This window comes from Podarcis liolepis (assembly GCF_965112155.1).
Source record: "Podarcis liolepis genome assembly, chromosome: W".
Lineage (NCBI taxonomy): Eukaryota > Metazoa > Chordata > Lepidosauria > Squamata > Lacertidae > Podarcis > Podarcis liolepis.
In genome coordinates, this window is record NC_139568.1 from 22,091,773 (window position 1) to 22,119,091 (window position 27,319).

A 27,319-nucleotide genomic window follows, 5' to 3' on the forward strand; every position below is an offset into this window, starting at 1 on the left:
CTAGGAGCATGGGCAAATCTCACTCGCCATTGCAGTAGCATGGGCCACACTAGACCTGGAGGGGTTGCTGTGCTAATACAGTGGTCCCTTGGTTCTCAAACTGAATCAGTTTTGGAAGTCTGTTCCAAAACCAAAGCGTTCCAAAACCAAGGCGCGCTTTGCCATAGAAAGGAATACAAAACGGATTAATCTGTTCCAAATTTTGAAAAACAACCCCTGAAACAGCCATTGAACATGAATTTTACTCTTTAATGAGACCATGGATCCGTAGCATGAAAGCAATCATCAATGTACTGTACTATAAAAGAAATAAGACAGTATGGTAGATGATAAAAATTAAAATTACCGTACTTTTCTGTGTATAAGACTAGGTATTTTTACTAGAAAATTCATGTAAAAAATTGGGGGGTAGTCCTATACACGGATACAATCTGTGCTGGTCCCGGGGGGAGGTTACCGTGAGGCGTGGTCAGAGACCGGTCCTGGGTCGAGGGTCTGGAGACTATCCACCAAGGGCGAGGCGGGGTCCAAAGCGAGGAGCCGGGCAAGGTCGGGAACTCTGGAAGAACAGGTCTGGGTGCTGGCAGAAACAGGTTTCCAACGATGTTGCTCCCGCAACCTGAGACCGGGCAGACTGGCCTTTATCTTCTCTGAGGCCAGGGGCGGTCCCGGCCCACAGGTGACCCGCCTCTCCTGGCCTTAAGGCGAGCACTCCTCCTGAGAGAACCCAGTTCCCTCCGCCTCTCTGCCCTCAGCCTCTGCAGCTCAGGAGAGGCTGGAGGGTTACTGGACCCAGGGGGATGCTCACCTTCCCCTGACAGGGCTGGGAGAGGCGCACCTGCAGGCAATGGGTCCTCAATCACCTCCGGAGCCAGAGTGGATTCATCTGGTGTCTGCTCCTGAGGATCCGGCACAGGTGCAGGCCCTTCAGATTCAAGGCCCCGCCCCAGCTCAGCCGGCCCTGGAGGCGGGGACTCCTGTGCAGGCTGGGGTTCCTCCGGTTCAGCCTCTGAATCGGATTCCCAGGCCATCACACCATCCCCCCTCCCAGGCCCCCCCTCAACCGAGGGTCTGGACCCGGCTTGTTGGGGTACGCCGCATGGAAATCACGGAGGCAGGCAGGCACATGGACGTTGGCTGCTGGTTCCCAGGAACCGTCCTCAGGTTCATACCCCTTCCAGTCTATGAGATACTGCAGAATTCCCCTGCGGTATTGGGAGTCCAGAAGGCGTTCCACCTCGTACTCAGGCTCCCCCTGAACCAAAACTGGCTGCGGTTGGGGACGGTTCGGGTGGAACACGTCGGGCGGGGCCACCGGACTCAGAAGGGACCTGTGGAATACTGGATGAACCTTCAGGGTTGCGGGCAACCGGAGACGGAATGCCACAGGCGAGACCTGGTCCATGATGGGAAACGGGCCGGTGAAACGGGCGTCCAGCTCCAGCGAAGGCCGAGAGGGGTGGAGGTGACGAGTGGAGAGCCATACCGGGCCTCCAACATGGAGTTCCGGCCCCACCTGGCGGTGGCGGTCGGCCTGGGCCTTGTATGCCTCCTTGGCCTGGCGCAGTTGCTCCATCAATAGTTGTTGCTGAGACTGGAGCTCCTGAAGCCACTCTGTCACCACAGGGACTGCGGATGCCGGCAGCACATCCGGGAACAACCGCGGATGGTAACCGTAACTGGCCTGGAACAGGGTCTGCTGGGTGGATGCAGTCACCGCGTTGTTGTAAGCGAACTCCCCAACGGTAGGTGGTCAACCCAGTCATCCTGCTGGTAGCTGCAGTAACACCGGAGGTACTGCTCCAGCACCGTGTTTGCCCGTTCCGTCTGGCCATCGGTCTGTGGGTGGTAGGCTGACGATAGACAGACCTCTGTCCCGAGGGTCTGGTGCAACGCTCGCCAGAAACGGGATGTGAACTGAACGCCCCGGTCGGACACCACACGCTCAGGTAGGCTATGCAGGCGGAAGACATGCTGAAGGTATAGCTGAGCGGTTTACTTTGCTGTGGGTACGGATGGGCACCATCTTAATGGGCACAGTGCACCATCTTAGTGAAATGGTCGGAGAAAACTAGGAGGCAGGTACAGCCATGAGACGGGGGTAAGTCCATCACAAAGTCCAGCGAAACCGTGTGCCAAGGATGTGGTGGGACTGGCAACGGCTGAAGTAGGCCGGGGGGTTGTCCGGTAGGGCCCTTGGCCCACCGGCAGACGTCACAACCAGTGACGTAGCGAGCCAAGTCAGCCTTCAGGCGGGGCCACCAAAACTCGCGGCTTACCAGATGGGTGGTCCAAGACAGCCCAAAGTGTCCCGCTGCTGGGGCATCATGGGTCATCCGGAGAACCTCAGCCCGCAGTGGCCCTGGCGGGATGTACAGGCGACCGTGGTGCAGCAGAAGGCCCTGGTGCAAGACCAGCCCCGGATACTGAGGGCATGACCCTTTGGCCAGTTCCCGGAGTCGTTCCTGGGCCCAAGCGTCGACCCGCTGCTGTTCCCGCACCCTAGCCTGCAGTGGATCAGACTCCTGAGTGGCCAGGAACGCAGCCGGTGGTAGGATCGTGGTTGGTACTGCTTGCTGTACCGTGTCTGCCATGTCTTCAGGTTTCCGGGACAGGGGATCCGCCTTCTGGTTTTGGGAGCTAGGGATGTAGCGGATCCGGAACTGGAACCGGGAGAAGAACAACACCCACCGGATCTGCCTTTGGTTCAGTTTGCGGGTGGTCTGGAGGTACTCCAGGTTCCGGTGGTTGGTTCTCACCTCCAACGGGTGTCGTGCCCCCTCAAGATGGTGGCGCCAGACCTCAAAGGCCACCTTGATGGCCAGTAGTTCCCGCTCCCACACGGTATAGTTACGCTCCGCCGGAAGGAGCTGGCGGGAATAGAAGGCGCAGGGTAACAGTGGAGCATCAGTTCCATGCTGCTGGGACAAGACGGCACCGAGAGCCGTGCTGGAGGTGTCAGTCTCTACCACAAAAGGTCGAGAGGGATCAGGATGTTGCAAGATCGGTGCCCTCTGGCTTTCAACCCCTGAAACGCCTCCTCTGCCTCCTTGTCCCAGGAAAATGGCGTCTTGGGGCGCAGCAGCCGGGTCAACGGGGTGGTGCGATGAGCATAATCTGCAATAAAGGTCCGGTAATAGTTGGCGAACCCCAGGAATCGCTGTAGGTCCTTGCGGTTCCGAGGTGCCGCCCATTCCTGAACCGTTGCCACCTTCCCAGGATCCATCTGCACCCCATCTGGAGAGAGTTGGTGACCAAGGAAGTCCACTGAGCGCTGCAGCACAGTCCAGACATGACCCTCGTGGCAAGCTGGGTCATGGGAGAAAATCAGAATGTCATCTAAGTACACCACCACGTACTTGTCTAGCAAGTCCTGGAACACGTGTTTGATGTACCGTTGGAACACAGCAGGCGCGTTGCACAATCTGAAGGGCATTACCAGGTATTCGAACTGCCCATACCGGGTCCCGAAAGCTGTCTTCCACTCATCCCTGGCTCGGATCCGAATTAAATTGTAGGCCCCCTGGAGGTCTAGCTTGGTGAACACCTGCGCCCCTTGCACCCGCTCCAGCAACTCCGAGATGAGGGGCAAGGGGTACCAGTCTGGGATAGTAATCTTGTTCAGGGCCCGGTAATCATGGCAAAGACGAAGCTCCCCACACTTCTTCTTAACGAAGAGCACTGGAGCAGCGGTGGGCGAGGTGGAAGGCCGAATGAACCCACGCTTCAGGTTCTTGCGAAGGACGTCCTGCAAAGCTTCGTGCTCTGGCTCCGTGAGAGTATAGGCGACTCACAGGCAGGGGCGCCCCGGGCTGGAGGTCTATGCCGCAGTCGAAAGACCGATGAGGTGGCAGCTGGTCTGCCCCCCGTTCCTCGAACACGTCTTGGTAGTCCTGGTAGACAGCAGGGAGCGTTGACACAGCCTCCCCAGTGGGGGCAGCCGCTAGCATCTCGGACCGAGCATGGGGACACGGGTCTGGGAAGTGCACAGTCCGATTGACCCAGTCAACCTGAACATTGTGAGCCTCCAGCCAGTCCATCCCGAGCACCAGGGGAAACCGGGACATGGTAGCAATGTCCAAAGTTCGCATCTCCCGGTGCTGCTGGTGACACAGAACCAAGCGCTGTGTCTCCTGAGTAACGGCGCCCGAGTGCAGGAGCTGCCCGTCAATTGCCTCCACCTGTACCGGTTCTGACTTATCCTGGAGTGGCACCTGATGATGGGTGGCAAAGGCAGAGTCCATATACGAGCAGGTTGCCCCTGAATCCACCAGAGCATGGGTGAGAATCCAGGGCCCGTCAGGGGGTATAGGCGCACTGGAACCATGAGGTGTCGCAATTCCACCGGTGAGGGCCCCTCTTGCATGGTTTGGGACCCCGGGTATCCAGGGCCTTCGACTACCGGGGTTGGCAGTTTCCCTGCGGCCTGCATCTTCTCGGGACAGGATCGGGCGTAATGTCCACTCCCACCGCAGTAGAGACACAGGTTCCCCTCCCGACGCCGCGTCTTCTCCGAGGGGGAGAGGCGAGTTCGCGCTGCCCCGAGCTGTGCTGGCTCATCCGGCAACTCGGCTGTGGCCGTGGACCTGCTGGGAAGGACTGGAGCCAGGAGCCGGGAGTGCTGGCGGTCCCAGGCCTGGCGACGGTCCTCCAACCGATCGTCTATCTGCAGGCTCCGCTGAATGAGGACGTCCAGCGTGGTGGGACGATCCATTGTGGCCAGCTGGTCCAGTATCTCGTCCGACAGTCCCTCGAGATACTGGCCCCAAAGTGCAGAGTCATTCCAAGACAAGTCCTGTGCAAACAGCCAAAATTCTGTGGCGTAGGCGGCGGCTGTGGACTTGCCCTGTCTCAACCGACGAATCACCCAATTGGCTTGGCTCCCCTTCAGAGGGTTGCGAAACGCAGTCTCCAAGTGGTTACAGAACCCCACATGGTCTGTTAGCAAAGGAGTCTTGCCGGAGCAGTGGCAAGGCCCACTTGGCCGCCTGGTCCTTTAACAAACTGATCAAGAAGTGCACCTTGATGCGATCGTCAGGAAAATTCTGGGCTCGCCCCTGAATATACAGCTTGGCCTCGACGAGGAACATGGGAAAGCTGGCCAGAGACCCATCAAATTTCTCTGGCAGGGCCACTGGGTACTTGCCAGGAACTGGGGCGTCGGCGCCAGGAGCCGGTAAGGCGTCCAACTGCTGCCGAAGCACCGTAACCACATTGCTTAGCTGCTGAACGGTGTGAGTCAAGGCCTGGTTCTCCTGGGCCAATGCCACCAACGCAGCTGTCTGATCGGCCATGGCTTCCGGCTCTTCCCCAACGCACCCCAAACTGTGCTGGTCCCGGGGGGGGGGAGTTTACCGTGAGGCGTTTCCAACGACGTTGCTCCCGCAACCTGGGACCGGGCTGACTGGCCTTTATCTTCTCTGAGGCCAGGGGCGGTCCCGGCCCACAGGTGACCCGCCTCTCCTGGCCTTAAGGCAAGCATTCCTCCTGAGAGAACCCAGTTCCCTCCGCATCTCTGCCCTCAGCCTCTGCAGCTCAGGAGAGGCTGGAGGGTTACTGGACCCAGGGGGAGGCTCACCTTCCCCTGACAGGGCTGGGAGAGGCGCACCTGCAGGCAATGTGTCCTCAATCACCTCCGGAGCCAGAGTGGATTCATCTGGTGTCTGCTCCTGAGGATCCGGCACAGGTGCAGGCGCTTCAGATTCAAGGCCCTGCCCCGGCTCAGCCGGCCCTGGAGACGGGGACTCCTGTGCAGGCTGGGATTCCTCCGGTTCCTTCCAGCTGTGTTTTTAGGGTATGAGAAGTATGTGAATTCCTTCTTAAATGGATTTTGAGTTCTCCATACATCATCTATACTCAACATTTCTGTTAACTGAAAGAAAGTTGTTGGTAATTTCATTTGTTTCCTTTTTGGGGTCTTTTTAGTTCTGTCCAGATCTGGGGCTACCACCCCATTCTGGTCCCCTAATAATATAATCTTTTCTCCCACATACTCCAATAGTTTCCCTTCTAAGGTTTGGTAAAACTCACTCTTCTCATTTGGAGCATATATACCAATGGCTATAATCCTTTCTCCTTGTACATTTATTTCTATCACTACTACTCTTTGTTGTGAGTCTTTAAAGATCAATTTTGGTTCCAAATAGGATTTAGCGTAAATTACAATTATAAAAAATAAAATCCACAGTCACACAAAATGCATCCATCTATCAGTAGCTAAAGTCATTGTTTGGATGCAGTCACACAATCAATCCAACAGGAACTGAACTGGGTTCTGCACAGTCACAAAAACAAATGAACCGAAAAAACCTTAAAAAAAACAAACCGCCAAATAGAGCAAAAACCAAAGCACCAAACATCATCTGTTCCGGAATTCCGTTGGACTTCTGAAATGTTCAAAAGCCAAGGCGTGGCTTCTGATTGGTGCAGGCGCCCCGGAAACAATCGCTGACAGCTGCGTCGGACGTCCAGCTTCCGAAAAACGTCCAGAAACCGGAACCCTTCCTTCCAGGCTTTTGGCGTTTAAGAACCAAGGTACTACTGTACTGCAGCTAGACCTGCTGCTGGAAATTTGAAAAATTGTGTTCTTTCTGGGACACTGGTGGAGATCCCTTGTGGGAACCATATTGGGCCTGTCTGCCAAGGAGGTACAAATCACATACCTACACGGCAGTCAATTTTGCTCGGATTCTATTTGATTCTATAAGAAGCTGGAATGCCTTCCCTCATACCCCTATCCCCCCACTATATTGCATTTCAAACACAGCTGCTCTGTTGTTTTCTTAAAGTCCTGCACATCATGCACCCACTGTTGACTTTTCTTACATTTATTTTATTATGATGTGTGCTTCCACTTCCGCACGCCAGCCTCCCGAGGAAATTGCACAGTACAAAACATGAGTAGGCAAACTTAGGTCTGTTGGCCAGATCCGGTCCCATCTCCTTCTCAATCCGGCCCTTGGATGGTCCAGGAATCAGCGTGTTTTGACATGAGTAGAATGTGCCCTTTTATTTAAAATGCACCTCTGGGCGATTTGTGGGGTATAGGAATTTGTTCTTCCCCCGCCCCCTTCAAAATCTAGTCCGGCCCCCCACAAGGTCTGAGGGACAGTGGACCAGCCCCCTGCTGAAAAAGTTTGCTGACCCCTGGTTTAGAGTCTCTCCTTTCCTTCTCTCTCTGTCTTCTTTCCCCACCTGCTTTCTCCCTCAGTGATCTGTTTGCCCTGCCAAATTCCCAACTTTACAGAATCTCCCCTCTATCCCTGTTCAGCTCCCAGCAGCGCTGTCAGTTCCCCGGCCCACATACCCAAAGTTCCCATGTGCCGCTGCAGCACGGACCGACTGAAGGCGGCCGCCTCTCTGCCAGGAAACATTTCGCCAGAAACGGCACAGGTGGGTCAGCTGCATTTGGGTTCCGGGCAGGTTGTTGGTTTAATAAAAATACCAATGGCTTCCTCAAAGCTGATGGATCTCTTGATAGTTTTGATAGGACGATAAAAGCACTTCTCTCACAGCAGTTTTAAGGATGATGTTCCAGATACTATTAATGGTACAGGCCTGTTTCTGAACCTTGATTTCTATTTTTGTAATAAATTGTCCAGCAGCGCCTTAGAGACCAACTCAGTTTGTTCTGGGTCTAAGCTTCCGTGTGCAGGCAGACTTCTTCAGATAGACAGAAACAGAAGTCCCTAGACCCTTATATATAGTGGGAGGGAGGGGTGGGGTGGGGTTTTCTCTCGGAAGGGTAGTAGGAGATGGGTGATTTTATGCTTCCAAAACAGAAACCTTCCTCTGCTGTGGGACTCATAGCCATGGTAAAGGCTTGTAATATTGCAGGGTGCCCCCTGACCTCGGCTGACCAGCACTCTGAGCTTTACAATGCATTGGAATGCATTGACCTTATAAGGAGTTATGTTCCCCCCCCCTGGGCAGTGTAACCCTATATGGTTTGTGGGTGGGTTAAAGCCATGACCGGGTGAGGTAACGTGAGAGATTGGAATGTAGCCATGCGGCTGGAGAGGAACAAAGAGTAATAAAGGACTGGAGGGAGAGGAGAAGTCTGAAATGAGCTGTCCTCCGTCCATGGAAATATTGCTGGCCTCTGTGTCTTTATTTTATGCCAAAAAGCACGATTTGTAACGGCTGGCTCCGACAAGTGGTGCCCTCTCTGAGGAAAACTTAAAAGTGTGAGGCAACTTAAAGAAAAGAGGCAAAATTAAAGCAAACAGTCTGAGGCAGACTAAGAGGATTTTTAAAAGAAACCGTGAGAGGTTTTTCTATCCAAGCAGTGGATATCATCGGCTCACCACGCCCGGCAAGGGTTGCACAGCGCTGAAGCATCTTAGGATCCCTGGTGAGTCCGATCCCTTCTATTATATTGATTTTTGAAAAATGGGCAGCTCTTTGTCTAATCCCCAACAGAAGTTTTTAAAAGACTTAAAATTTCTCCTCTCCTCCAACAAATTGGAAGTTCCGGAGGGTGATTTGATACAGCTCATTCTGTGTATTGATGAACATTATCCCTGGTTCCCTTTGAATGGAACATGTGAATTAAAACATTGGGACAAGATTGGTGAACATTTTCATGAGCTCCCCAGCATCAGTACTCGGATTTTAAATGCATGGTGCAAGGTTCGATATGCTATGGGTTCCTTATCACCAAAAAATATCTCCCTGGCTGCATTGCCAACACAACCTCCAGCTTCCTTAATCCAGCCTGCTGTGTTAGAGTCTGCTGTGTTAGAGTTTGTTCCAATCCTTGCCCTGCCAGCAGCTCCAGACCCCAAACCTCCGGACTACAGTTCCTCACCAGAGGACCCAATCCTGCAAAAATACCGTGGTCTGGCTGGAAATAATCCAAATCTTTCAGAGGCAGGACCAGCTACCCCTTTTCAACGTGCAGTCCTTGCCTGTTCCTTATCTCAGGATACCATGGCATTCCCTGTCATTGTGCCCCCTGCTGGTGCTCCAGCAGGAACTCAACCTTTTGAGCACCAACCTTTTGACTTTAAAATCTTGAAAGAGCTTCAATTGTCAGTAAGGACAAATGGACTTCAAGCCCCATTTACACAGGGTCTTTTGGAAGCCACATTAGCCCAGCCTTTGGTTCCAGATGACATCAAGCTTTTGGCACGTACAGTTTTACCCCCATCAGCTGGTGTTTTGTTTGCCCACGAATGGGAAACTGCCTGCCGTTCTTATGCTCCAGCCTTGTTACAACAAGTCAGAGGAAATAATCCAAATATTACCCTCGCAGATGTCACAGATGGCATGATGGGGCGTGATCTTTTCGCTCAGGCTTCAGTACAAGCCACACTGCTGCAGATCTTATTGAGGGATACTGCTCTTGCTGCTAAACAAGCAATGAGAAAAATCCCAGAACCCACTAGTATTCAGTCAAGGTGGGGTTCAATCAGGCAAGAGGCAAGAGAATCATATTCTTCCTTTATGGACAGGCTGCTTACAGCAGTGAGTCATCAAATTGAAAATCCTGAAGCCAAACAAATAATCATCAAACAATTGGCCTTTAAAAATGCCAGAGGATTGTAAGGTTGTGTTGCAACCGATAATACACAATCCTGCCACAGACACAGCAGCCATGCTTCGCATTTGTCAGTCTGTAGATACAACCACCCACGAGATTCATCTGCTGGCAGCAGCGCTCAATGAAAACCAGCCTGTAGCCACCGATACAATGTTTCCAGCGTGGCAAACCAGGATCACCGATACCTCAGTGTGGGTAGAACGGTGGCCTCCACCAAAAGAAAAATCCGCAGCAATGGCACCATCTTGTTTCTGAACAGCTTATTTCTGAACAATTGACTTTCAGCCACATTGAACCATCTTCATCCCACTGGCTCCAGCAGACAGGGAACGGTTTGCTTTTACATTGCCAGTATATCACAATTCGCAGCCCACCCAACGATATCAGTGGGTTGTCCTGCCTCAAGGCATGCGGAACTCCCCTACACTTTGTCAACATTTTGTGGGTGAAGCATCGAAACCTTTCCGCATGCGCCACCTAGAGGTGCTGCACACAAGCTGCATCTGGCAGTGTTTGCTACACCATTGTTGCCAACAGGAATTTTATATGCTCAGGCGGAAAAGAAGAAAACTATCTGCATTATAGAATGGCTACATCTACCGCACACCCCACCAAAAAACATTTATTCCGTAGTTGAATCCACATCAGACATTGTTATCAAAGGACGTTCACGAGCAATAGCTTTGAGCGGTTATGATGTTGCATCAATATATCTTCCCTTCTCACAGACTGAACAGCAGCATTTATTCATAACTAATGCTGCCATGCAAATTGCTTTAGCTGATTTTATAGGTGTCATCATTTTTAACCCTCCAAAGGATGACAGTTTGACATTTCTGACACAGGTCACCTATGTTTTGGCTACCCCCTTGTCTCTCACACCTCTCCCCTCTGCATTGACCCTTTTCACGGATGGAACAAGAAGTAGGGGAGTAGTGACGTGGGAGGAGGGAGGAAAATTGAAATGTTTATTTACCCCTCCACAGTCTTCTGCTCAGCGAGCTGAGCTAGAAGCTGTGATTCTTGCCTTTCAATCCTTTCCTACTCAACCTTTCAATCTTATTGTGGATACTCAGTATGTATATCGCCTTTTTGCTATTTTACCAATATCTTGTATAACTCCTTCCTTGGATTCTGACTTGTTTTCCTTGTTTCTTACCCTGCAGGCCTTACTTCAGCACAAATAGAGTTCCCTTATTATGTTGCACATCTTCGCTCCCACACATCGCACCCAGGGTATTTAGCAGAGGGCAATGCAAGAGCAGATGCGGCTTTGAGGGACATTTCTGCCTTTTCTCTCTTTTCTGATCCTATACTATGTCATAACACCTTTCACCTTCCTGCGAAAGCATTGGCAAAGCAGTTTTCTATTCCTTTGTCCCAAGCAAGGGATATAGTTTCCCAATCTGCTTCTTGTTCTAAATCTCAGCTGGCCATTCCTTTTGATGCTGTCAATCCTAGGGGCACGTCTGCATTGGCGTGTTGGCAGATGGATGTCACACACACACCTGTGTTGGCTCCACTCTCCAAGGTTCACCTCACGGTGGACACCCACTCTGGATTCATATGGGCTACGCCCATGAGGGGGGAAACAGCTCGGCATGTCATTCAGCACACTATCCGCTGTTTCTCAGTCATGGGTAAACCTGCGCGTATCAAAACTGATAATGGTCCAGCTTATATTTCTAAAACATTTTTCGAATTTTGTAAGTTGTGGAATGTGAAATTAACTCATGGCATACCCTTTAACTCCACAGGTCAAACTATAGTGGAAAGAGCACACCTGACGTTCAAAACACTATTGCTTAAACAGCTTGGCGGCCGAAGCATACCAACAGCAGATATCCCTTCGGCTGTTCACCAAGTTCTTTTTGTACTTAACCATCTTTTTATATCCACATAATAGGACCCATACCCCTGCTGAATTGCATTTTAGGAAGGAGGAGGCACTCCCCCGCCCCTTGGTGGTGTACCGACGCTTGCCTGATCCCGCATGGCATGGACCTGTCCCGCTGATCACGTGGGGACGAGGGTACGTGGCAGTGGACATCGAGGACAAGCCTTTGTGGGTTCCAGCTCGATGCGTGCGGCCATGGCGAGCCCCTTCAACTGCGGAAGTGCCTTCCTAACCATTTGCCTTGCCATCCTTTGCTGCACCGTTATACAAGGAAGAGAAGCGGACGACCCAGTCCAGTTGAAACCACCATATTTCACCTTATCGGCTGGCAAGCAGCTGTCATCAGAATCCTACTCTGGCTGGCAGCATCCACGGCTCAGCCACTCTCAAACTATAAGAACAGCATTGTTGAATAAGACTTTTAAGGGAGAAAATTATCATAAGATATGGAGGGATAATATTTTTGTACAAGATATGTTTGCCAGTTTATTGCATGTTTCTAGATGCTGGTTGTGTATGCACATGCCCCCTTTTGCGAGTCATTCAGGCATAATGCTTCATGATGTGCTTGTCAATGGATCTTTTCAATTTACAAATATTATATCCCCTAAGCAATCTTTTTGGCCCCCAGTACACTTGACCCTCCATGAGCCTGCACCCATTTATTTTCAAAATAAGGAGGGGAAAGAATCATGGGGCATATATCCAAACTGTCAATATACATTGAATTTCACTTTTAATAGCTCTTGTTCTCTTACAGGAACATACAATGACCAATCTCAGTGCTATAGGAGTGACACCAGTGCATGGCTAATAAACTAGAAAAGAAGCTACCATGCAGCTTGGAATCAGAATTCTTATATTCTTGGCTTCCGGATGGAAGTTGGCTTCGACATTTATTGATTTTAGTGATCATTATAGTAGTTATTTGTGTTATTTTGTGTTGCTGTATACAATGCATTCCTTCTTTAATTTCTGTATGTACTGCATGGTTCTCCAGTCCGCGGCCCGCTTCTGGTCTCACAAGATTCGCCTATCGCGCTCGATATAACCGTATTGGTACTGATTAATTAAATAAAGAAAGAGGGCATGTGGGAGTCATGGCCATGGTAAAAGCTTGTAATATTGCAGGGTGCCCCCTGACCTCGGCTGACCAGCACTCTGAGCTTTACAATGCATTGGAATGCATTGACCTTATAAGGAGTTATGTTCCCCCCCCCCCTCTGGGCAGTGTAACCCTATATGGTTTGTGGGTGGGTTAAAGCCATGACCAGGTGAGGTAACGTGAGAGATTGGAATGTAGCCATGCGGCTGGAGAGGAACAAAGAGTAATAAAGGACTGGAGGGAGAGGAGAAGTCTGAAATGAGCTGTCCTCCGTCCATGGAAATATTGCTGGCCTCTGTGTCTTTATTTTATGCCAAAAAGCACGATTTGTAACGGCTGGCTCCGACACTCTGCTTGTCCATATTGAGAGGATTACATCTTCTTAATACTTGTATTCAATAATAATAACACTTGGCTGTCGTGTGCAGGCAGACTTCTTCAGATACAATGAAAGCAGCTGTCTTCTTACGAAAGATTTTCAGAAAGAGACTTGAAAGAGAAGTGGCTGAATTGCAATTTGTTACTCAACTGAAAATGATGGAGAGACCTGGTCTGAATAGAAATATTGGATTCTGGTCTCATTGCATATGCCAGTGATGGCCAAACTTGGCCCTCCAGCTGTTTTGGGACTACAACTCCCATCATTCCTAGCTGACAGGACCAGTGGTCAGGGATGATGGGAATTGTAGTCCCCAAACATCTGGAGGGCCGAGTTTGGCCATCACTGACATATGCTAAAGCTCTTATTGGTCATCTGCATACTATCCCTTGCTTTTTACTGTCAGACTAATTGCAGTCATTAACAGTCACCAACAGGTTGACCATACCCATTGAGTCCTACTACCCTTCGGAGAAAAACCCCACCCCACCCTCCCACTATATATAAAGGTCTGGTGACTTCTCCTCCCACTGTATATCAGGGTCTGGGGACTTCTGTTTCATTGTATCTGAAGAAGTCTGCCTGCGCACAACAGTCAAGTGTTATTATTATTCAATACAAGGATTAAGAAGATGTCAATCATGGAGGCACAGGTCTGTAATCCTTTTTTACCGAAAGGTTCAGCCTTGCTGGCATCCTCTCAATATGGACAAGCAGAGGAAGGTTTCCTTTTGAGAACCATAAAATCACACATCTCCTACTACCCTTCTGAGAAATACCCCACCCCACCCTCCCACTATATATAAGGGTCTGGTGACTTCTGTTTCCGTGTACCTGAAGAAGAGTACCTGCACACAAAAGCTTAGACCCAGAACAAACTTTGTTGGTCTCTAAGGTGCTACTGGACATTTTTATTTATTTATTTCGGCTATTTTTGGTCACCTGCATACTCTCCCTTGCTTTTTCCTGCAAGACTAAATTGCAGTTGTTCACAGTCGCCCACAGGTTGACCAAACCCATTGAGTTCTACTACCCTCGTAGAAAAACCCCGCCCCACCCTACCACTATATATCAGGGTCTGGTAATAATAATAATAAACAATAATAAACTTTTATTTGTATCCCACCCTCCCTAGCCGAAACCGGGCTCAGGGCTGCTAACACTAAATATGAAATTACCTCCTGAAAACAAGATTCAAAGATAATTAAGATTAAAAGATAATTAGATGGCTTTCTCAGGATTAGGGTTGGGAACAGTAAACTCTCATCAGGCCCAACTGTTTATGCTGTTGTTATATGGGCCTGTGAGAATGCTGGGAGGCCTCTTGTCATACTAGTTCTTATACGGACTTCTGTTTCCGGGTATCTGAATAAAGGCGCATGCACACGAAAGCTTCAACCCAGAACAAATTTCGCTGGTCCCTAAGGTGCTACTGGACCACTTTTTAATTTTTTAATTTACGTATCTGAAGAAGTGTGCCTGCACACAAAAGCTTATACCCAGAACAAACTGAGTTGGTCTCTAAGGTGCCACTGGACCATTTTTTTATTTATTTTATTCGACTGCATCAGACCAACACAGCTACCTACCTGAATCTTATATTTTTCTGTTGGTTTACTCAGTCTTTTTCAATTACTAATATCTGTTCAAACTGAAGAGCTAATATACTTAACAAGAAAGTTCTTACAGGGCTGGAGGGAGATCCTTAAATAATAATAATAATAATAATACAGTGGTACCTCGGGTTACATAAGCTTCAGGTTACATACGCTTCAGGTTACAGACTCTGCTAACCCAGAAATATTACCTCGGGTTAAGAACTTTGCTTCAGGATGAGAACAGAAATTGTGCAGCGGCGGCGCAGCGGCAGCAGGAGACCCCATTAGCTAAAGTGGTGCTTCAGGTTAAGAACAGTTTCAGGTGAAGAACAGACCTCCAGAACGAATTAAGTTCTTAACCCGAGGTACCACTGTAATAATACAGTGGTACCTTTGGTTGCGGACAGGGATCCATTCCGGAGCTCTGGTCAGATCCCAAAGTTTTTGCAACTGAAGGTGTCTGTTCTGCACAGGTGCACAGTGTGGTAGAGCACTTTTGCGCAGGCGCACACTGCGAAACCCAGGAAAATGCTTCCACCTTTGCCACGTGCGTATCCCAAAGGATACGTAACCAGAGGTGTGCGTAAGTAGAGCTACCACTGTAATAATGATGATGATGATGATGATAATAATAATAATACTTTTTAATAATAATGATGATGATGATGTATTATTTATACCCCACCCATCTGGCTGGGTTTCCCCAGCCAATTTGGGAGGCTCCTAAGAGCAGTGTGTCTTTCAGGTAGCGTATTTGAAGTCCAATACTATCATCATCTATGAATTAAACTTAGAAATCCTTCTGTTCCATGTGTTTGGGCAGGCTTCCTCAACCTCAGCCCTCCAGATGTTTTGAGACTACAATTCCCATCATCTCCGACCACTGCTCCTGCTAGCTAGGGCTCATGGTAGTTGTAGGCCAAAAACATCTGTAGGGTCGAGGTTGAGGAAGCCTGTGTTTGGGAGATCAGGTAGGCCCTTTGGCCAGAGCTCGGAACACCTAAAGCAGCTTCACACGTCCTCTATTCAGTTGCAGAATTGTCCGAATTGTCATTGTATTTTAATATTCTGCTGGAAGTGGCCCAGAGTGGCTGGGGAAGCCCAGCTAGATGGGTGGGGTATACATAATAAATTATTGTTATTATTAATAAAAAGATGAAAGTTTTATTTATATTTATTTTATTAAAAGATGGCCCAAAAAGAACTCCCTTAGAGAATTAAGTATTTTTGTCTTAAGACAGTCTTTAAAACAGGCTTCCTCAACCTTGGCCCGCCAGATGTTTTGAGACTACAATTCCTGACCACTGGTCCTGCTAGCTAGGGATCATGGGAGTTGTAGGCCCAAAATATCGGGAGGGCTGAGGTTGAGGAAGCCTGCTTTAAAAGAATCTTTTCCCCCAATTTTTTAAAAAATAATTCCAGTAGCACCTTAAAGACCAACTAAGTATAAGCTTTCTAGGTCTATTATCATTATCATTATCATTATCATTATCATTATCATTATCATTATCATTATCATTATCATTATTGGGTAATATTACAATACAAATTGCTTGTTGCTTTTCTCATTTCCTTATGTCCTGCATGCCTTTTAGAAAGCGGCAGCTTACCAGTATGTGTCTGTTCTTCCTGCAGAAATCAGAGCCCACAAAGCAGCCCTCATCTACTGGGAGACGCGCTCCGTCGCCATCTTTGCCCAGTCCCAGGCGGTCTCCCTCTCCTGCCAGTGTGGTTAAACGCACTCCGTCTCCAACAGCAATCAGGTTTCTATTCAGCTCCTCTTCAAAACTCTTACTCTAGAGTAAAACCAGCTTGGTCCTCCCTGCCACCCTTGGTTGGTCTCCTCTTTGTCCAGAAAGGGACAATTGCGTTTGAGCTGCCTGCAGACTGTCTCACCAGAGCATGCTCTGATAATCTCCTGCTTAGACTACTGCAACACGATCTATGTGGGGCTACCTTTGAATTAATCCAGAATCACACAGGACCTTCACCGCCTTCACTGGTTCTGAATTAAAAGAGAGGTAGAGTTGGGTATCACCCGTGTATTGATGAACCCCCAGCCCAACCCTCCTGATGATCTCTCCTAGCGGCTTCATATAGATGTTAAAAAGCATGGGGGAAGAGGCACCCCACAAGTGAGAGCCCAGGGGTCCCCCCACACCACTTTCTGGACACAGCCCAGTAGTTCTTAAGGCTATTGAAATATACAATAATTTTCTAAGCTCTGTTGATCCTTATAATTTCCATGAGTAAAGATTTCTGAGCAAATTTCCTCGTATTTCACTGTTGTAAAAAAGTGCTGTAAGGGGTAGTAGACCTGGACCTATTTAAATGCAGCCTTAACCCCGGAGTCAGAACTTCCCATATTTTCTCAAGACTTAGGAGCTAAGGAGTTGCCTGCCCCAGAATATACTGTATTTTCCCATGTACAGTCATACCTCCGGTTAAATGTGCTTCAGGTTGAGCGTTTTCGGGTTGCGCTCCGCGGCAACCCGGAAGTAACAGAGCATGTTACTTCCGGGTTTCGCCGCTCGTGCATGTGCAGACGCTCAAAATGACGTCATGCATGGAAGCGGCAAATTGCGACGCGCAGACGTGGGTTGCGTTCACTTCAGGATGCGAACGGGGCTCCAGAACGGATCCCATTCGCATCCAGAGGTACCACTGTATAAGACTATATTTCCCCCCAAATTTCTTAAGTTTAAAATTGGGGGTTGTCTTGTACATGGAATGTTGCCATTATTTATTTCTTCATTTTGGGCTCCAAAAATAGGGGTCGTCTTATACACAGGAAAATACGGTGGCTGTACATGTTTCTGTGCAGTCCAGTTCTCTGATTGATCCCTTTTTCTCATCAGACAAAAGTCTCATCCAAGTTCACCCAAAAGACAGTGGCCACCATCTCCTGTTTTGGTCTCCGAGCCAGCGCCAATCCAGCGTCCTTGGAGAGAAAACTGGCTGCAGCTGCTCCCAAGAGCAAAGAAGGTAAGAGAACCTGCGCAAAAGTTGATCTGCTCGCCTGTTGATCCACCCTTCTTCCCTTCCCGGGTCTCGCTCAAAGGTTTTCCTCACTGGAAGAATGGTTGCGAGAGCCTTTGGACAATGATACATTTATCTGCTGTTACAGATGAGCTTTCAGGAATGCCCCATGACTAAATGTGGTCAAACGTGTATAACACCGTTGATTTTTGCATCTGTTGATATTTATTTTCTCAGCAATTCTAGTTGGTGAACAAAATCAGCGTAGTTTCTTAATAGTTTTCACATAAGTCCAGTCCAAGGTGGCTATGGGGTTGCGGCGTTCCTCTCACTTTCAGGCCGAGGGAGCCGGTGTCTGTCCGCAGACAGCTTTCCGGGTCGTGCGGCCAGCAGGACTAAACGGCGGCCAGCAGGACTAAACCCAGCAGGTTTCTGGCGCACGACAGAAACCAGAGTGCACGGAATGCCGTTTACCTTCCCGCCTCAGCGGTGCCTATTTATCTACTCACACTGGCACGCTTTCGAACTGCTAGGTTGGCAGGAGCTGGGGCAGAGCAAAGGGAGCTCAGCCCGTTGCCGGGATTCGAACCACCAACCTTCCGATCGGCAAGCCCAAGAGGCTCAGGGGTTAGACCACAGCGCCACCCCCGTCTCTATAGGAAGCGTAGCAGGTGATGTATAATTGGCTTTTGTTTCATCAGAATGAGTAATTAAACACAAAGATGGTTTGACTTCTTACTGACTTGCCTCTGCATATCTTCTTGCCAGCAGCCAACAGTCTCAGGGCTTTAGATCATGGGTAGGCAAACTAAGGCCCCGGGGCCAGATCCAGCCCAATCGCCTTCTAAATCTGGCCCACAAGGCTCAATTTGAAAATCAATTAGCAAATATACAGGGTATATTAGTTAAGTCTTTATTTCCCTTGTCTGATGCCTTTGGAACTGTGCTAAGTTGGCACTTCTGAAGCTTGTGGTTCTACTAATACCAAGGGGAAAAAAATTGTTTTCTCAGGTGTTGTGACCTCTGACTGAGGAAGAGAGCGGTGTAAGTTCCCCTGAAAAGTTGGTTTCATTGTGTGCACAGTTGCTTAGGGGACAAAGAGTCACTTTTGGTCCCCTGAGGGAAACTTAAAACAATGCGGAATGAATGCCTCAATTGTCTCCCCTCCTTGCCCCTGTGCATAAGGAGCACATCCTCTACCCCTCTGAGTAGGATGGACACACCCTCTGTCACCTCTCAAAAAAAAAGACATTTCGGAGATGTCTTGGGCATTTGTCTCCCTGGAGAAGGACTTAGGGGCTACCTTAGCAGAAAAAGGAGTTTGGCCCAGGCACTTGGTGGAGGCATCTCTCTCTACCAACAGCCACAGGTGAGTGGGTTGCTTGGCTGCTACATTTGATGTCAAATGCACATGATTTGGAAGCATGATTCTCCTGGAGGGCTTCCCTCCAGGTTAATGCTTTAGGCTGATTGTCGTACGACTAATCCCTCTTGCGCAAGTCTTAATCGTTCGTCTCTCCCCGCCCCTTAGCTATTATGTAGAGCACGCTCACATCAGGTACATCCAACAGGTAGATCACGGGGTGTTCCTGGCCGATCTCTGGTCTCCTCCCCCCCCCGTTGTTTTTTTTTTTAAAAGCTCGGAAGGAATGGGTTTCTGTGCAGTCAGTTTAAAACTGACTCAACCCCCCCCCCCTTTTCTTGTTTCTCCAAGAGAGCACTCTAAAATGCATAAAACTTGAGCTGTTGAGCAAATGCATAACAAGGACACAGCTGTATAAACAAACTCTCTCCTTTATCAGTCACGGCAAGGGATGACCCTGACTGTACCAGTAGAACAGAGAAGACACGTCTGTGCCTTATCTTATGTCCTGACCACAAAAGACGCACAGACCTAAGTCCGGGAAGAACGCCAGAGCGTGTTCTCGGAGATGACGACCTCTTCCTCCAAGATAAGAGTAGGAAGAAGAAGATCCTTTTATGGTCAGAAGTGTTAGGATATTTCCGTTCCACCTTAAAAGGGAGCAGGCTTTGTGAGTCCCAGAGTCTGCGCATGTCCTGTTCACAGGATGTTTATGTTTGCTGTTCCTTTCGATTTCGCAGTCGGTCGGAGACACTGACTCAGAACGGTCATGTTTTCTTTGTTCTGTTAAACGCTAAATAAAGTCTGTAAATATGCTCTTCTGCGGTGCAGCTTTCTGGCTGTGTTTCTGCTGATAAAGAGTGTGCACAAGCCCTGGAATGTGGCAGTCTATTTCTAAGGCTTCGTGTCGCTAATTGCTGGATCTGCGTGACTACGGGAGATCGATGGACGTCCGGCAGCCGGCTTGGGGCCATGATGGACTATATCTCCCTGGCAGTATTCCCAACAACAAGGTTTCGGGCCCAGATTCACAGCACCTACAGGAGAGTAAAACTGCAACAGACTGCGTCTGAGAGGTATGTTGGAAAAGCGAAAGAAAGGGAGGCTTTTCTGTTTACCTTGGAAGGAGCCTTTGAACTCCGGAAGGCTTAATTGGCCTGGGAGCCACGCCAGAGAGGCTTCGTGATTAATGAGCTGCCAAGATAAGGACTCTCTGAAGTTAATAAGACTCACGGCTAAAGCAAAAGGCTGGAAATGGAGTTTTTCCAAGCTTCTGGAGATGCTGACTGTCCAAAGTTAAATGAAAAAAATTATAAAACCTGGGCAAAATGGTGTGAAAGTTTGCTGCATCAGTTTGGGGTGTGGCATACCGTGTCTGAGGCCCCTCCGGTTCCTCTGACAGAGAAATGGAAAGGCCAGAATTCGAAGGCCATTGACGTAATAGTCTTATCCGTCTCTCTTGAGGAAATTAAGACGCTTGCTGGCAACACCACTGCACGTAAGATGTGGAATGCTTTGAAAGCTGCTCATCTGCCAGTAATCCCAGCACAGAGTTTGACTGCATCGGAGGTCCTAGCTGTTTCCCAGAATGCGAGTGAATGCAGGGATACTGAGGGCACCGGTTGCAGGCTGCAGGGGGAGCTGACCGTCACGTCATCCCAGACAGCATTCCAGCCTCCAGGGGGAGCCAAGGAGTCGGCAGCTGAAAGCTCTGTTTCTCGTGGGAACCAAGGTCATCGCCTTTGCAGAGGCCAGAAAGGCAAAGGTAAACAGAGGCAGACGCCTGCAGATGGCCAGAAGCAGAGGGAGGGTGAAGAGCCCGCACCAGAGAAAAACAAGGCTATGTTTGCTGGCACAGCTTCACCAAAGGCTAAAGGCAAGTCTGCTGGCCAGGAGCAGGGGGGCAAGCTGCAAAAGCCCACACCGGTGGAAAACAAGGGTTTGCTTGCTGTAAAGACTGCTCCGAAAGCCAAAGGCAGGTTTATTGTCGATTCAGGTGCGAGCCGCCACGTCACGAAGGATCGCCACCTGTTTATCTCCTTCAAGCCTCAGGAAGGTGAGATCCACTTGGCTGACGGAAGGACGTTGCAAATCCATTAAGTTCACAAGGAGTGTTGAGTACAATCCTAAGTGGGGGGAAAATGTGGGAATTTTCCAGAGTTACCCAGAGGAGGATGAAGGTGATGTCAAGCAAGCAGCTAAAGCTGAGAAAGCTGCTGAGGATGATGATGATGAGGATGAGGATGATGATGATCAGAGTTCGGATTCCAGTTCAGTGGGCGGCGCTGCTGCTGGTGTCAGTGACAGTGATGACACAGCAGACTACAAGAGCGCAAAGGCCTCAGTCAGACCATCTGATGCGTCTGACAATGAACTGGAAGAACCAGTGTTCACCATTGGTCGCTTTTCTCCTAAGAAAGAGGAGATGAGTCAAGAAGACTTGCGTATATTACGCAGATCTGAGAGAGCCACGAAGGGCAGACCTCCAAAGAGGTATGCTGATGAGTTTGCTAAGACAGCAACTGCTGTTCTTGGTAGCTCAGAGAAGGTGTGGGAACCTTCAAGCTTCAAAGAGGTTCAGGAGTTAACCTCTAAAGATGCTGAGCCTTGGCTTAATGCCATGAAGGCTGAAGTTGATTCCTTGAATAGGAACCAAACTTGGGAACTGGTACCGGTAGTCCCAGGAATGAGACTGGTTGGAAGCAAATGGGTCTTCAAGGCCAAGACAGACCAGAATGGCAAGGTAGTCAGACACAAAGCCAGATTGGTTGCCAGACGTTTTTCACAGGTACCAGAACAGGATTACCACGAGACCTACTCTCCCACAGTCAAATATGAGAGCATTCGGCTGATGCTCAAGATCGCTGCGGAGGAGAAACTGCATGTTACCCATCATGACATTAATACAGCTTTTTTGTATGGGATTTTGAACGAGGAGCTGTTTATGCTTCCACCTGATGGGGTGCAGATACAGAAGGGAATGGTCTGTAAACTGCGGAAATCCTTATATGGTCTCAAGCAGAGTGCCAGGTGTTGGAACACAAAACTCACTGAGACATTGCTTTCTCTAGGTTTTAACCAGGGCAAAGCTGATCCATGTGTGTTTGTCAAGGAGGAGGGGCAAAACAAACTGTATTGTTTATGTTTTGTTGATGATCTTCTGATGTTTTGGAAGAGTCAGGCTTTCTACCAAAGCACCCTAGCTCAGCTGAAGGAGCACTTTGACATGAAGGATCTTGGTGAGGTATCCAACTATCTTTCTCTGCAGGTGGAGAAGGACCAAACAGGTAATTTTCTGGTACACCAAACACAGAAAATTGCTGATGTGTTAACCAGGTTGAATTTGGTTGATGCCAGATGTTCAAGACCTGACATAGCTTCCTTGCAAAAAAGTGGGCCATCCGATTAAGTTCCACTGTCGGACTGGGGATTCAGGACCCTCTACTGTGTTTTATATAATCAGCTTTTGATTATGTTCTGTGCATATCACAATGCTCCTTCAGTTCCATTCATTCATATATTCCATTTCATTTATTCATATATTCTGTTTCATTAATTCATATATTCTGTTTCATTCATTCATGTTTCATTCATTCATATACAGTGGTGCCTCGCAAAACGAAAAGAATCCATTCTGTGATTCTCTTCGTCTAGTGGTTTTTTCGTCTTGCGAAGCAAGCCCATTGACGGATTAGCGGATTAGCGCTATTAGCGGCTTTTAGCGGCTTATCTGCTGATCGGATCAGCTGATAAGCGGCTTAGCGCTTAGAAAAAGGGGGGGAGGAAAAAAAACCAGCAGGAACTCGCAAGACATTGTCGTCTTGCGAAGCAAGCCCATAGGAAATTCGTTTTGCGAAGCACCTCCAAAACGGAAAACTCTTTTGTCTAGCGAGTTTTCCGTCTTGCGAGGCATTCGTCTTGCGGGGCACCACTGTATTCCGTTCCATTTATTCATTTGCTTCTGGAAAAAACCCTCCACAACTTTGGCACACCCAACGACAACCGATCGATCCCTGCCAGTTTTCATACACTGTGAGTAGATCGCAGTCTACTGAGAGTTGGATGTCCCTCTTAGTCTAGTGCAAGTCTCAATGGTTCGTCTTCCCCTCCTCCTCGCTATTACATAGAGCACGCTAAATGTTATGTGTCCGCTTGCTCCGTTTGACAATATTTCACTGTAGCCTTTTCCGTTTCGATCGGGGTCTGCGTTGCTCCCAGGGGGAGGGAGGAAAGAGCCAAAACGACACCGGGGTTGGTAAAGAGAATGAGGTTTTTATTCTCTGCTTTCCGGAATAGCAGAAAAACCACTGCGTGGTCAGCCACAGCAAGCACAAAAGAAACAGGAATTTCATTCAGTATATATCCCCTCCAGACACCTCCCTCCCCCTTCCCAGGAATCCAAACCTCATGAGCTCATACTCGTAAGTTGACATCCTTGAGCATCCTTGAGCAGGAACAGATCCTTGAGCAGGAACAGGAACAGTTCGTGTGTGCTAATCTTGGGTCAAGGAGAAGGTTACTGTGGGGTGCCCCTGGCGCCATCTCCGGGGGTGCAGGCTGATTGACAGGCCTGTCAGGCAAGGCTTGTGGTCAGGATGTTTACAGCCTATAAGATAAGGCCTGGATCTTCCATTCCCCTTTCACCCGGAATTGACAAGGCCATACATCATTAAGCCTCCATGGATTGATAAGGGAGACGGCTATGTTTGTACAGCCTGGTTCCTGTTATCCGGTTAATGCACTTCAGCTAATAGACTCTTGAGGAAAGAATTTCTAAAGAATTTGGGGGCTTATTGGGCCTGGGGCCTGGGGCCTGTTTTAGGTAATTCTGTGTTCAGACTTGGGTAGCCTGTCCCTTCATCACGTTTTGAGCAAATACACCCCTGGCTTCAGACAGGCATGTTTTCCTTGCAGAGCCGCCGGCCTCCTACACCTTCCTACCTGAGTTGCCACCCTCCATCTTCGGCCCCTCGTCTCTGTGGGATGTGAAACACAAGAGCAGTCAAGTACAACATTCCAAGAGAGAACATGTTTAGACATGGGGAGGGATGTTTGTCCAGCCAGCAGGTAAACTTCCTGTTTCCCTCTGGGCTGGGACAGACTTCCTCTACATGTGACTAGAGGTGGGTGTGGCCTCACCTGTGCAGGTACTGACAAAAGCACAGGGCAGGGCAGCCATCTCTCTTTCTTTCGCCACATGCATCGAAGAAGCAACATCTACTGAGTGAAAGATGCACTCTTGGCTCCCAGCCAAGAGAAGACAAAGGGACTGTCTTCTTATAAGACAGATTCCAAGTGTATGTTACTTCATTAAGCTTAAGTCTGCCTTCTGGGATCTGATTGTGAACAGAATGTGAGCAAACTCTTTTTATACTTTTGTAAAAAACTGCCGTCTCTTCTATTTTATGAGGGAATAAGGGGAAATTACCAGAATAGTTATTATAGAGGCTTTCGCGAGCCTGAGCAAACGCTGCCGTTGCAAACTTAAAATAAAGGGGAATGTTTTACTCTGCTGAAATTGGGGAACTTGTTAACACAAGTTGGATAAGGATATAATCAGACAAAATATCCTCTCCTGCATCCCTGAACATTCCCAGAGTCTCCTGCTGCCTCACCTTTCTGCCCTCAGGATTTCCAGCCCGCCTCCTCTGTTGCAAGGAAGATCCTTTTCAGATATAATAATAATAATAATAATAATAATAATAATAATAATAATAATAATAATAATAATAATATATTATTGATACCCCGCCCATCTGGCTGGGCTTCCCCAGCCACTCTGGGCGGCTTCCAAAAGAATATTAAAATACTATAATACATCAAACATTAAAAGCTTCCCGAAACAGGGCTGCCTTCAGATGTCTTCTAAAAGCCTGGTAGTTGTTGTTCTCTTTGACATCTGGTGGGAGGGTGTTCCACAGGGAAGGCGCCACTACCGAGAAGGCCCTCTGCCTGGTTCCCTGTAACTTGGCTTCTCGCAGTGAGGGAACTGCCAGAAGGCCCTCAGTGCTGGACCTCAGTGTCTGGGTAGAACGATGGGGGTGGAGACGCTCCTTCAGATATACTGGACCAAGGCCGTTTAGGGCTTTAAAGGTCAGCACCAACACTTTGAATTGTGCTCGGAAATGTACTGGGAGCCAATGTAGGTCTTTCAAGACCGGTGTTATGTGGTCTCGGCGGCCGCTCCCAGTCACCAGTCTTGCTGCCGCGTTCTGGATTAGTTGTAGTTTCCGGGTCACCTTCAAAGGTAGCCCCACGTAGAGCGCATTGCAGTAATCCAAGCGGGAGATAACCAGAGCATGCACCACTCTGGCGAGGCAGTCCGCGGGCAGATAGGGTCTCAGCCTGCGTACCAGATGGAGCTGGTAAACAACTGCCCTGGATACAGATTTGACCTGTGCCTCCATGGACAGCTGTGAGTCCAAAATGACTCCCAGGCTGCGCACCTGGTCCTTCAGGGGCACAGTTACCCCATTCAGGACCAGGGAATCCTCCACACCTGCCCGCCTCCTGTCCCCCCAAAACAGTACTTCTGTCTTGTCAGGATTCAACCTCAATCTGTTAGCCGCCATCCAACCTCCAACCGCCTCCAGGCACTACAATCCGATGTCCCGGATCCGTGCTCCCTCTCACTCCTTGGGCGACTCTTCTACTACCCCTTTCCACGCCAATTTAATGGATGGCGCCTGTTCCCCAAGCATGCTCCCTATGCCTCAGGACCTTGGGGAAGATCAGGGAGCTAAGGGTGGTTTCCCGCGCAACTTTGCTCTGGAGACTTCATGGCAGGGAGATGGGGCGGCTGTCAGCCCTCTCTAGTTCTTTAATTTCCCATCCCCGCAGAGGATCGACCCAGGCTACATTTATACCTCCTGTTCCACTATCAGTAGGAGGTTGCCAAATAACCAGCTGGTGACTATGGCAACGGACACCTTCCAAACCATGTGGTGCAGCGTTGACAACATCAGCCAGGAGCTCCAAGTGCTGAACACCCACCTAACCGATCTCTCGCACTACTTTAGCACACTGCCTCATCCTAGCGATGCTCCTCAGAATGGCCCCGAATATTATGGCTGAAAAGACCGAGATCGCCCAACCTTTCTAGATCAGGCCTTGTGTGCTTGGACCCATGTCAGACCTTGACTGGGAGGCACAAAAGCACATTTCTTGTCAGGGAACAGCTCTTCCCCATTATGCACCCATAGCTGTGAACAGCCAGGGAAGAGACTGTGGCGACCTTGTGCATTCATAATCCCTAGGTACTAGGCTGCGATCGCGTGACTTGGGGGAATGCTTGGAACCACCAGATTAATATGTCTACTTTACTCAATTTGATACTTCTATTGCCATAACACTTTGAATCAAAAAGCAATGCTGGAAGTTGTCTCCAGTGGTGTACGTGTGCAACCTTTGGCAGTAAAAAGTGTCTCTTCATATGCACAGAGCAGTCTTCTTTTATTTTAGCCATGTCTCAGCAAGTGCCATTGTCAGGGAACTGCCATCAGAGGCACGGGAGAAGGAGAGGGTCTCTGATTCTGCAGGGGAAGGTCCAAGCGCTAGAGGGAGACTCAGCCGGGAAGAAGGGGAAGAGAATGAGTGTAACACCAGGGATCCAGGAGAGCAACGGGACAGGGAGGTGCAGGGGCTCCAGGACTCTTCGTTGGAAGTTAGCGAGGAGAGCCCAAGCACCCCGCTGCCCACGCACACCCTGCGCAGGAGACTCCCACGCAGTGAGAGGCGGAAACGATTGGGCGTCAAACAACTCTTATGTTGGCAACGCTTTAAGAAACGCCCACAGACAGATTCTACGAGTGACTAAGGGCAGCCACGCCGAGATGGGCTGTGCAGTCCGGAGGGTTTAACCAGGCAATCTAATACTCAAACGGAGCAGGATTACGCACGAGTAACTCCCAACCCATTATAGCAATCTGTCTGTCACTGAAAGTTGCTCATGCGCAACAAGCAGAAGGGGGGCATCATGAGTAAGACCGGAGAAGTCGGAGCCACGAGAGGGGCGGCTGGCGGCCAATCGCTGGAGGAGAGAAACCGCAATCTGGAAGAGCACATAGCCATCCCGACGGTGAGGCTGGATGAACGACGGTCTCAGGATGCTCAGGGGAAACCCACCCCCATAGCAAGGAAGGTACCGGGACTGGTGCACAAGTTAGGGGGAAAGCCTCAAGAGTATGGGGCGTTTAGAACAGAAATAGAATATGCCCTGAAGCTGCAGCAAAACGATTTTGAAAATGATGCAGGCAAAGTTGCTTATATTGTGGGGCACTTGCAGGACGGGGCGAGGGAGTGGATTCGACCGCTTATGGCGACGCAGAATGACGCCATGGAGGATCTACCGAAATTCCTTCAGGCGATGTTCAGTAGCGATTTGCAACAGAGTGTCACCAAACGGGAACTGCTGAGCTGTAAGCAGGGAGACGGGTCATTTAGAGACTATTGGTC

General features: G+C 49.3%; 2 protein-coding genes and 2 long non-coding RNA genes across 4 annotated transcripts in view; 2 read left to right on the forward strand and 2 right to left on the reverse strand.

The window, feature by feature from the left end:
- Positions 1-25,939, forward strand: part of LOC310697831 (uncharacterized protein) — a gene marked incomplete at its 3' end in the record, with an annotated part of 115,497 nt that extends 89,558 nt beyond the window's left edge. The window contains exons 4-7 of the mRNA XM_083484455.1: positions 7,271-7,392; positions 16,159-16,286; positions 17,382-17,508; positions 25,706-25,939. Coding sequence (XP_083340581.1) covers positions 7,318-7,392; positions 16,159-16,286; positions 17,382-17,508; positions 25,706-25,939 — 564 coding nt within the window. The 5' untranslated portion in view covers positions 7,271-7,317. The remainder of the gene's footprint in view (positions 1-7,270; positions 7,393-16,158; positions 16,287-17,381; positions 17,509-25,705) is intronic.
- The window catches only part of LOC310697725, a 951,570-nt gene that overhangs the window by 712,515 nt on the left and 211,736 nt on the right, over positions 1-27,319 (reverse strand). The gene's annotated exons all lie outside the window — the stretch shown is intronic.
- Positions 1-27,319, forward strand: part of LOC310697691 (P2R1A-PPP2R2A-interacting phosphatase regulator 1-like) — a 456,471-nt gene that overhangs the window by 333,207 nt on the left and 95,945 nt on the right. The window lies entirely within an intron of this gene.
- On the reverse strand, positions 8,373-9,519 carry LOC310697722. Its single transcript, XR_014521162.1, has 2 exons — positions 9,053-9,519; positions 8,373-8,977 (listed from the first exon to the last, which is right to left on the reverse strand). It is a non-coding gene; the product is annotated as an uncharacterized lncRNA (long non-coding RNA).